Source organism: Rhamphochromis longiceps, linkage group LG6, assembly GCF_057381845.1.
Source record: "Rhamphochromis longiceps isolate RC_006_pf linkage group LG6, R_longiceps_female_GT1.1, whole genome shotgun sequence".
In the NCBI taxonomy this organism is placed as follows: domain Eukaryota; kingdom Metazoa; phylum Chordata; class Actinopteri; order Cichliformes; family Cichlidae; genus Rhamphochromis; species Rhamphochromis longiceps.
Window position 1 is genome coordinate 10,337,440 of NC_140562.1, and position 11,859 is coordinate 10,349,298.

At 46.1% G+C, this 11,859-nt stretch overlaps 1 protein-coding gene across 1 annotated transcript in view; it reads right to left on the minus strand.

Annotated features, from left to right (window-relative positions):
* The window catches only part of LOC146667507 (cell adhesion molecule CEACAM5-like), a 104,068-nt gene that overhangs the window by 50,619 nt on the left and 41,590 nt on the right, over positions 1-11,859 (minus strand). The window contains exon 8 of the mRNA XM_085408399.1: positions 2,815-2,830. Coding sequence (XP_085264525.1) covers positions 2,815-2,830 — 16 coding nt within the window. The remainder of the gene's footprint in view (positions 1-2,814; positions 2,831-11,859) is intronic.

The following is an 11,859-nucleotide window of genomic DNA, read 5'->3' on the forward strand; positions in this document are numbered from 1 at the left end:
TTACATTGTATATAATGTCTATTGATTTTATTGTTTATTTTCATATTTTAATATTTGTGTACAGCGCTTTGTGATTGTCTGTCTGTGAAAAGCGCTTAATAAATAAAGTTTACTTACTTACTTATGAACAGTAGCAGTAAAATAATTTCTTTAATCCTACACGCCTGAGGGATCAGAGATCACGGTTGTTCAGCTTTGGGTTTTGCCCTTGTTCTTTACGCACTGAAATTCCTCCAGATTCCTTCAATCTTTTAATTATGTTATGCACTGTTGAAAATATCTAAATCTTTTCATTTGTTTCTTTGAGGAACATTATGTTTTACACATTTCGATTATTTTCTCATGTATTTGTCGGCAAACTGGCGATCCTCGGCCCATCTTTGCTCCTAAAGGACTAGACCTTTCCTGGATGCTGCTTTTGAACCAAATCATAAGTACAATCACCTGTTGACATCACCTGTTTCAAATCAATTCATTATTTATCCAATTTAACTGATTACTAGCCCTAAATTGTTCCTGTCTCAACCTTTATTGGAATGTGTTGCAGGTCTGAGTGACCGGAAAGGATGAAATGAAAGAAGCTGATCAGACAAAACATGACATTTTTTGTGTTCAAATTGTCTGCAATGAATTATAAGTCAAAGTATATCTAGAAATCAGTACTTTCTTCTTTTATTTGTTTTTCCACACTGTCCCAACTTATTTTGATTTGGGTTTTTATTATCTTTAAAATGTAGGATGATAAACTGTATAGCACAAAAGCTCAAAATATAGCACTGAACTTCCATGGAAAAGTGATTACCACAATCTCATTATCCACTTTAGGGACTAAAGTGCTATATAAATACAGGCCATTTACTTGTATAGATGCACAAATTCTCTTTCTCTCTCTGTATCCATATATACACACATACACACAACTTAGTTTGGAATATATTATTAGTTCAACTTCAGTATTTACTGGTAGAAAATAGTTTCTCCTTTGAAGTAGTTTTTAAAAAAGCAACATCCTTTACAAAAGGAGCTGAATCTTTTAACATTTTTTTTATTATAAAAATGCATTATTTATTTTATTATTATTTTTTCCTTTCTTTCTCTCTTTTTTCTTTCTGGTTATTATAGTTGTGATCTCTCTGTTTAATATTGGTATTCTTATTTTTATTGTCAAGTTTTGAGGTTTCTGTTTTCATTCCTCCCCCTGTGTTCCCCGTCCTCTTTCTAGTTTCTGTGTTAGTTATTTGTGAAGTCAGTCTTTTCTCCATGTTTCTTAGTTTCCTCAGTCATATTTCCCTCTGTTTCTCGCTCTCTCTTTGTGTTCTCACTCTCGCTGTCTCTCTGTTTTTAGTCAGACTCTCATTGTGTGTTTCTCATACTTCCTAATTTATTTTGACAGTCTCTTGTCCCGTGTACATTGTGTTCAATTTTGCTTCCAAAGTCTCGTCAGTTAGATTTTTTTCAGCTGTGTTCCCCAGATGTGGCAGGCAGGTAGGTTAGGACCCAAATGTAAGACTCTCTGTCCTGATTCTCTCCTGTATATTGGCTCTCTTAGGCTGTGTCCCAATTAAGAGACTGCACGCTTGAAGTACGCATGTTAAGTGCGGTTACGTCACTGCCACGCGACGACGGCTGTCCCAATTCGAAGTGTACTTCAAATGCATACTCCAAATGCGCCGTCGATTTCCCCAAATATCAAGCGTGGTCCGGTGCACGCTTCGTGGTCCCATATATCCCACAATTCATAGCGCGGCAGTGGGTGTGGATAATTTTGCTGCAAAATACGGCAGACGGGAGCGGCTGAAGAGGTTGGGTTTTTTTTCCAAACTTTATTGAAACCATAAAGCGAACAGTCAGTCATTCCAGTTCAGTTTGTACAGTAGACATACAAGGCAAATAAGAGTAACAATATACAGTACAATAAAATAAGAAGGATAAATAAATAAAGGATAAAAAAAAAGAAGAAAGGGGGGAATGTGACAGACTTCATAACAACTTTGTATTTGAAAGTTGTGACAGCTCATTCGTTAAACATTTCTGAACGAATTTCAATCAGTGATAAACCTTTTTTATTGGAAGTTAATTTAAGAGAGTTAAAGTAATATTCAATTTCAATCAAAAACAAATTAAATGATGGGGTTGAGTTTTGAAATTTACATTTATGTATGTGGAATTTCCCTAATAAGATGGAGCGAGCGGCCGAAGAGTGAAGTGTCAAAAGTACTGAATATGACGTCACTTATTTATGTGTGAATGTGTAATAATTAAAGTCAGTCATATATCCACAAACACAACAAGCTGAAAGTCAGTGATATATGTATATGTGTTGATATATAACACCCAGCAAGCCCCTGCGGGTGGTTTATGCCTGAAAGTCAATCTGCCTTCTTACTACTATCCTTCCTCCAATCCAGTAGTCCCCAATTCCCAGCCCTTACTCTACGTTCTAACTGAGAGAAAACAAATCTCTCCCTATATTTTCTGCTCCTCCCTTTTGTGAGTGTGGACGCTTCATCTCTTTGCTCTTAAATGCTTTGCTTCTTTTATTGATTTTTATTGATTTTTATGCTGATTTTTTTCCCTTTTTTCCATATGAGTTTACCTGCGATAGCTTCTGGACACTTATAGATCATTAGGACTAAAGTGTTCTTAACAGAAACAGCAACATTTTTATAGTTACCTTATCCTCAGCGCTCCGTGTGTCTGTGGCCTAGACACAGCTGAAGCCTGATTACAGCGTCTGGGCACCGAACAGCCTCAATAGCCTGGAAAGGTGCTAACCGCTAGGCTAACTAGCAACAAGACGCCTTCCCTCTCCACAGATGACTACCACAGCCTTCTGCAGAAGATTGCAGTACTGGAGACAAAAATTCATCGCTTAGAAGTAAACGTGGAGGTAAATGGACTGTGTGGAAATGAAACAACCTTGCCTTTGATTCAAAACAATGGCGATGAGCAAGCTAGTACACAGCTAAGGAGCACAGATAATATGACCAAGAAAGTAGACTCTGTGCATTATTATAAATCCTCAAGTGATAATCACCCCTTGGACTGTCTTCCCCCAAGACATAAATCATGTCTCCTGGAAGGGGGAGGACGTATCACGGGCAGAGCACAGCGAGCTGAAATCTCTGAAACAGACTGGCCTTCACTTCCTACGAGACAGAGAAGCTCATCTACCCCTGTCTACGAGAGGAAACAGGACTGGACAACCGTGAATAGGAAGGTTAACAACAAACCTCCAAAACAACTGAATGTGAAAGTGCAGAACAGATTTGCTCCACTATCAAAGGACCCTGGATCTATATCGGACAACCATCCATCTAAAAGCAGCGAAGTAAGGTCTAAAAATCTGTTGAAAAGTAAAAGACCACAGGGAAAGCTAAAGGCTAGGCCTGAAACTCTGATTGTGGGTGACTCTGCCGTAAAGGATGTACAAAGGATGTGCGGTAAGAACACTAAAGTCCTCTGCTTTCCTAACGATATGGTCAACAACCTGAAGGAGAGAATTCTTCAAATTGCAGATGAATATCCAACTGTGACAAACATTGTTCTGCATACAGGGTCAAACGATGTGTCCAAACAACAGTCGGAGGTTCTGAAACGGGACTTTACTGGATTACTAAATACTGTAAACTCTCTGAATGCAGCTGTATTCATCAGTGGACCTGTACTGCCGGTCAGAGGAGGAGACAAGAGATTCAGCAGGTTGTTAACACTGAATAAATGGCTTATATCAGCATGTGCTGACCACTCAGTGCATTTTATCAACAACTTTAATATTTTTTGGGTACGCAGGCATCTGTTTAAAGCAAATGGATTTAATTTTAACAAGTCAGGGGTGAAACTGTTCACCTCCAACTTGTTTTATTCCATACGTCATCCATCTGTGCTTGGTGCCAAGGCTGAGATAAAGAGGAACAAACAGTACTCCAAGAACAGACAAAGCCCATCAGAAACCTTGAGGAGGAGCTCCATTTGCCCCCACCCGGGAAGAGCCTCAGAAAGGAGAGACATCTGAGGCAAGAAGAGGGGTCCCTATTTGCCTCAAACTCTCTCAACAACACCAACGACCAGGACCAGGGACCACGATCTTCCCCAGTCCCCCAAACCTCTGACAGGCCATCACCCCCATCACCCTCCTCCCCCTCCCTTTCTCCCTCCTCCCCACACCTGAAATTCACTGAGGAGATGATGGAGCGGGTCAATGCTGGGCTCAGATCTACCCCCCGGCCCAATCCCTTTTTGTCCCCCATAAACCCCCCACCAGAGCGGCCAAAGGTTCGCCATCGAGCCCCACCCTCAACAGAGCAAGCGAAGTCACATTGCCCAGCCTCGCCCCCCTTAGTTCCTCCTTACCACCTTCATGCCCTGTCTCCGCAGTCTGATGTGTGATGTGTGGAGGGTCCGGGCTGCGAGGATTATGGCAGTGGTGACTTTTCCCAGGAGAAGCTGGGACCCTGTTTACTAGAAGGTTTTAAAATTTCTGTACTTTTAGGTGACAGGAGACATGTGGCCTGGTCAAAACACAGAGAGCTGCACTCTAAAAGATCTTTAAACATAGTAAACGTACCTTGTGTGCCACAGACTGCTCCCAAACACGAGGGGACAAGTAATACCTCTAAAACACTTAAGTTGGCTTTATTAAACGTTAGATCTTTAGCTGGGAAAACGTTTTTAATTAATGATTTAGTCACTGAGCACAGCCTTGATTTTATGTTTTTAACTGAAACTTGGTTGGACCAAAGTAACAGTGGAGCTGTACTCATCGAGACGACCCCTCCTAACTACAGTTTTATCAGTGAGGCCAGGGTGAGCAGGAGAGGAGGAGGGGTTGCTGTCTTATTTAATGAATCATTTCAATGTAAGCAGCTATCTCCTGGAAGTTTTCAGTCTTTTGAATATGTGGCTTTACAGCTGAAGGCCCCATCCAAAGTTGTGTTTCTTAATGTTTACAGGCCTCCCAAATACTGCACAGACTTTTTTAATGACCTCAGTGAACTGCTGTCTGTGATCTGTGTTGATTTCGACTGTGTAATTATTGTTGGGGATTTTAACATCCATGTGGACAACCCTCAGGACAAAGGGACTAAAGACCTGAGTAACACTCTGGGCAACTTTGGGCTGACTCAGCATGTAACAGAGGCCACACATAATAGAGGACACACTCTTGACCTACTGATCTCCAAGGGCCTGAGCATTTCAAAGGTTACTGTGTCTGATGTGGGCGTGTCTGATCATTACTGTGTTTTCTTTGAAAGTAGAATCTCAGCCCACATACATAAATATATCAACAACAAAACGGTGTATAACTGAACACAGTAGTGCAATTTTTAACCAGGTCTTCCCATTAACACCTGACCTGTCCAGAGGGTCAGTCAATGAGCTCGTCAATAGCTTCAATGCAATCTGTTAAATGTAATGGACACTATTGCTCCCATTAAGGTGAAGGTTATCTCTGGAAGGAAAACGTCTCCATGGAGAAACTCCACACTAGTGAAAAATGAAAAAAGAGAGTGTAGGAAAGCTGAGCGCAGATGGAGAAAAACAAACCTCCAGGTTCATTATGACATCTATAAAGAGAAACTTCACAATTATAATTTACAACTGAGGAGTGCAAGGAGGTCCTACTTCTCTGACATCACCACTAAAAACAGCCATAATGCTCGGGTCTTATTTTCTACAGTTGACAGGCTAACAAACCCTCCTGTGTCAGTGGCAGCTGAACTTCATTCGACCATGGCCTGCAATGACTTTGCCAAATTCTTCACAGAAAAAGTCCAAAAAATTAGACAAGCAATTGGTACATCAACAGCAGATCCAGAATATGTACTGTGTCCACCGAAAAACTGTTTAAACACCATGAAACAGTTTCACCCTATTAACAGCAAAGACCTGGAGGACATCTTAGGTCAACTGAACTCCTCCTCTTGCTGTTTAGATGTCCTGCCAACAAGTTTTTTCAAAAAGGTCTCAAAGACTTTGGAGTCAGACCTGTTACAGATCGTCAACTTTTCTTTGTTATCAGGTGTGTTTCCAGAATCACTAAAAACTGCTGTAATAAAACCTATACTGAAAAAGGACAATCTTGACAAGACACAAATGAACAACTACAGGCCGATCTCAAATCTCCCATTTTTAAGTAAGATCATTGAAAAAGCAGTTTCTCAACAGCTCAATTACTTCTTAACACAGAATAACTGCTATGATGCCTTCCACTCAGGTTTTAGACAGAATCACAGCACTGAAACCGCTCTGACCAAGGTGTTCAATGACATATGTCTGAATACAGACAGTGGAAAAATGTCAGTCTTAGTTTTACTGGATCTCAGTGCAGCATTTGATACAGTTGACCACAACATATTACTCAAACGACTGGAGAACTGGGCAGGTCTTTCAGGAACTGTACTAAACTGGTTCAAAACATACTTAGAAAACAGGAAATACTTTGTATCAATAGGTAACTTCCACCTTGCGGCCGCAGCTCAATGCAGCAGCTTCGGCAATGGAGACGCTGAACATGGTCCATTCGGACTCAATGTCCCCAGTCTCCCTCGGAATGCTGTTGAAGCTCTGCCGGAGGTGTGCGTTGAAGATCTCACGGACTGGGGCCTCTGCTAGACGTTCCCAGCACACCCTCACTACGCGTTTAGGTGCACCAGGTCTGTCCAGCGTCCTCCCCCGCCACCTGATCCAACTCACCACCAGGTGGTGATCAGTTGACAGCTCAGCCCCTCTCTTTACCCGAGTGTCCAGAACATATGGTCGCAGGTCTGCTGATACGATTACAAAATCGATCATCGACCTACGGCCTAGAGCGTCCTGGTGCCACGTGCACTTATGGACACTCTTATGTTCGAACAGGGTGTTCGTTATGGCCAAACTGTGATTAGCACAGAAGTCCAATAACAAAGCACCGCTCGGGTTCAGATCAGGGAGGCCGTTCCTCCCAATCACGCCCCTCCAGGTCTCGCTGTCATTACCCACGTGAGCATTGAAGTCTCCCAGCAGGACAACAGAGTCTCCAGGTGGAGCACCCTCCAGCACCTCCCCCAGGGACTCTAAGAAGGCTGGGTACTCTGAACTGCCACTCGGCGCATAAGCGCAGATGACAGTCAGGACCCGTTCCCCGACCCTAAGGCGCAGGGAACAAACCCTCTCGTCTTCTCATCGTCGAAAAACCCCAACGTACCGGCAGCAAGCCGAGAGGATATTAGAATACCCACCCCAGCCCGCCGCCTCTCACCAGGGGCAACTCCAGACTGAGACAGAGTCCAGCCCCTCTCCAGGAGACTGGTTCCAGAGCCCAAGCCATGCGAAGAGGTGAGCCCGACTATATCTAGCCGGTACCTCTCAACCTCACGCACTAACTCAGGCTCCTTCCCCACCAGAGAGGTGACATTCCATGTCCCTATTGCCAGTCTTGGCAGCCGGGGGTCAGTCCGCCAGGGCCTCCACTCCTGGCCGCCACCCGGCACACAATGCACCCGACCCCTATGGCGCCTCCTGCGGGTGGTGGGCCTGCGGGAGGATGGGCCCATGTCTCCTCTTCGGGCTGTGCCCGGCCGGGCCCCATGGACTAAGGCCCGGCCACCAGACGCTCGCCCTCGGGCACCCTCCCCGGGCCTGGCTCCAGGGCGGGGCCCCGGTAACCCTATCTCGGGCAGGGTAAACTGTTCCCTCGGTATCCTTTTCATAAGGGTCTTCTGAATCGCTCTTTGTCTGGTCCCTCACCCAGGGCCAATTTGCCATGGGAGACCCTACCAGGGGGCAAAAGCCCCCAGACAACATAGCCCCTGGGATCCCTGGGACACACAAACCCCTCCACCACGATAAGGTAGCGATTCAAGGAGGAGAGCCTGTGGGACTCCGGAGGCAGCCAACAGGTATCGACAGGCCAAGCGGACTGCGGCTCAGGCAGTGGCTGAAGCAAAAACTCGGGTGTGGGAGGAGTTCGGAGAGGCCATGGAAAAAGACTTTCGGACTGCCTCGAAGAGATTCTGGCAAACCGTCAGGCGTCTCAGGAGGGGAAAGCGGTGCTCTACCTGCACTGTGTATAGTGCTGGCAGAGCGCTGCTGACGTCGACTGAGAAAATTGTCAGGCGGTGGAAGGAATACTTCGAGGACCTCCTTAATCCCACTGACACGTCTTCCGAGGAGGAAGCAGAGTCTGGGGATGAGGGGGGCGAGGTCACTGAGCCCCTGGTGTTGATGAGGTCTGCCCCGAGTTCCTGAAGGCTCTGGACGTTGTAGGGCTGTCCTGGTTGACACGCCTTTTGCAATTTTGCGTGGAGATCAGGGGCAGTACCTGTGGACTGGTGGTGGTCCCCATCTTTAAGAAGGGGGACCGGAGGGTGTGTTCCAACTATGTCTATGCCAGGGTGCTGGAAAGGAGAGTTCATCCGCTAGTCGAACCTCGGATACAGGAGGAACAATGCGGTTTTTGTCCTGGTCGCAGAACACTGGACCAGCTCTTTATCCTCTCCAGGATGGTTGAGAGTGCATGGGAGTTTGCCCAACCAGTCTACATGTGTTTTGTGGACTTGGAGAAGGCATTCGACCGTGTCCCTCGGGGTGTCCTGTGGGAGGTGTTGCGGGAGTATGGGGTGTCTGGCCCATTGCTACAGGCCATTCGATCCCTATACAACCGTTGCAAGAGCTTGGTTCGCATTGCCGGCAATAAGTCGGACTCGTTCCCGGTGGGTGATGGGCTCCGCCAGGGCTGCCCTTTGTCTCCGGTTCTGTTCATAATTTTTATGGACAGGATTTCTAGGCGCAGCCAAGTGGCGGAGGGCTTTCGCTTTGGTGGCCTCAGAATCTCATCTCTGATTTTTGCAGATGATGTGGTTCTGTTGGCTTCATCGGGTGAGGGCCTCCAGCTCGCACTGGAACGGTTCGCAGCCGAGTGTGAAGCAGCGGGAATGAGGATCAGCACCTCCAAATCTGAGGCCATGGTTCTCAGCCGGAAAAGGGTGGAGTGCCCACTCCGGGTCGGGGATGAGTTCCTGTCCCAAGTGGAGGAGTTCAAGTATCTCGGGGTCTTGTTCGCGAGTGATGGGAGAAGGGAGCCGGAGATCGACAGACGGATTGGGGCTGCAGCTGCAGTAATGCAGACGCTGCACCGGTCCGTCGTGGTGAAGAGGGAGCTGAGTGTAAAAGCGAAGCTCTCAATTTACTGGTCGATCTACGGCCCTACTCTCACCTATGGCCACGAGCTGTGGGTAGTGACCGAAAGAACGAGATCGCGGATACAAGCGACAGAAATGAGCTTCCTCCGAAGGGTGGCTGGCCTCTCCTTTAGAGATAGGGTGAGAAGTTCGGCCATCCGGGAGGGGCTCAGAGTAGAGCAGCTGCTGCTCCACATCGAAAGGAGCCAGCTGAGGTGGTTCGGGCATCTGACAAGGATGCCCCCTGGGCGCCTCCTGGGTGAGGTGTTCCAGGCATGTCCCACCGGGAGGAGGCCCCGGGGCAGACCCAGGACACGCTGGAGAGATTATATCTCTCGGCTGGCCTGGGAACGCCTTGGTATTCCCCCGGATAAGCTGAAGGAGGTGGCTGGGGAGAGGGAGGTCTGGGCCTCTTTGCTTAGGCTGCTGCCCCCGCGACCCGGCCCCGGATAAAGCGGATGAAGATGGATGGATGGATGGAATAGGTAACTTCACATCTGAGCAGACAAGTATCACATGTGGAGTTCCCCATGGTTCCATCTTGGGACCCCTTCTGTTTAACATTTACATGCTCCCACTGGCACAGATTATAAAGAACAACAAAATAAACTACCACAGCTATGCAGATGACACACAAATATATATCACAATGTCACCAGGAGACCAAGGCCCTGTACAGGCTCTTGGTAAATGCATTGAAGAAATTAATGACTGGCTGTGCCACAATTTTCTCCAGCTAAACAAAAACAAAACTGAGGTAATAGTCTTTGGCGCCAAAGAAAAACGATTACAGGTCACCAGAGAACTTCAATCTATACACCTAAAAACCACAAACCAGGCGAGAAATTTGGGTGTAGTGATGGATGCAGACCTAAACTTAGAAAAACACATAAAGACAATAACAAAGTCAGCTTACTATCACCTCAAGAATATTTCAAGGATAAAAGATCTGATCTCTCAACAGGACCTGGAAAAACTAGTCCATGCATTCATCTTTAGTAGGCTTGATTACTGTAACAGCATCTTTACAGGTCTACCTAAAAAATCAGTCAGACAACTACAGCTCATTCAGAACTCTGCTGCTCGAGTCCTCACTAAGACCAAAAAAGTGGACCACATCAGTCCAGCTCTGAGGTCTTTACACTGGCTGCCTGTCTGTCAGAGGATAGACTTTAAAGTTCTGATGCTGGTCTATAAAGCTCTGAATGGTTTAGGACCAAAATACATCAGTGACCTCCTGACCCAGTATGAACCTTCCAGATCCCTCAGGTCATCTGGATCTGGTCTTTTATCAGTTCCCAGAGTCAGAACCAGACACGGAGAAGCTGCATTCAGCATGCTCCTTATATCTGGAACAAACTCCCAGAAAGCCTCAGATCAGCTGAAACACTCAGTTTATTTAAATCCAGGTTGAAGACTCACCTGTTCTCAGCTGCATTTGAATAAAGCACCAAATCCACACTTTTAAGCTTAAATTTCAAAACTTACATTTAACTACTGATTTTATCTATTGTTCTGATTTTATCTGTTTTGATTTTATATACTGTTTTGTTTGTTGTTAGTTAGTTAGTTTGTTTGCTTGTTTTAATCAATTTTAAAGCGTGCTTTTTATTTGTCTTTGTTTCTAATGTCTCTGTAAAGCACTTTGAATCACCTTGTTGTTGAATTGTGCTATACAAATAAACTTGCCTTGCCTTGCCTTGCCTTCAAGCTCGGGTCCTCTACCAGAGGCCTGGGAGCTTGAGGGTCCTGCGCAGTATCTTAGCTGTTCCCAGGACTGCGCTCTTCTGGACAGAGATCTCCGATGTTGTTCCCGGGATCTGTTGGAGCCACTCGCCTAGCTTGGGAGTCACCGCACCACTGTTACCTTCACCCTCCACATCCTCTCGAGCTCTTCTCTGAGCCCTTGGTATTTCTTCAGCTTCTCGTGTTCCTTCTTCCTGATATTGCTGTCATTCGGAACCGCTACATCGATCACTACGGCCGTCTTCTTCTGTTTGTCTACCACCACTATGTCCGGTTGGTTAGCCACCACCATTTTGTCCGTCTGTATCTGGAAGTCCCACAGGATCTTAGCTCGGTCATTCTCCACCACCCTTGGGGGCATCTCCCATTTTGACCTCGGGACTTCCAGGTTATACTCGGCACAGATGTTCCTGTACACTATGCCGGCCACTTGGTTATGGCGTTCCATGTATGCCTTGCCTGCTAGCATCTTGCACCCTGCTGTTATGTGCTGGATTGTCTCTGGGGCATCTTTACACAGCCTGCACCTGGGGTCTTGCCTGGTGTGATAGACCCCAGCGTCTATGGATCTTGTACTCAGAGCTTGTTCTTGTGCTGCCATGATTAGTGCCTCTGTGCTGTCTTTCAGTCGAGCTTTGTCCAGCCACTGGTAGGATTTCTGGATATCAGCCACCTCCTCTATCTGCCGGTGGTACATACCGTGCAGGGGCCTGTCCTTCCATGATAGTTCCTCGTCTCCAACATCCACAATGACGGCGAAACAACTAGTAGCTCAGTGTAAATGACTGTTCAGCACAGAAATGAAGCCCAACAATCATGTTTTACAGTCCCGTGGTCTCAGCCTCAGATACTCAACTAATCAAAGTGATGTCATGACAAAAATGAATGACCAACAGAACATTTTTCTCCTTCATTTCTGTCAAACAATGCTATATGTAACGTGTCTCGCGGT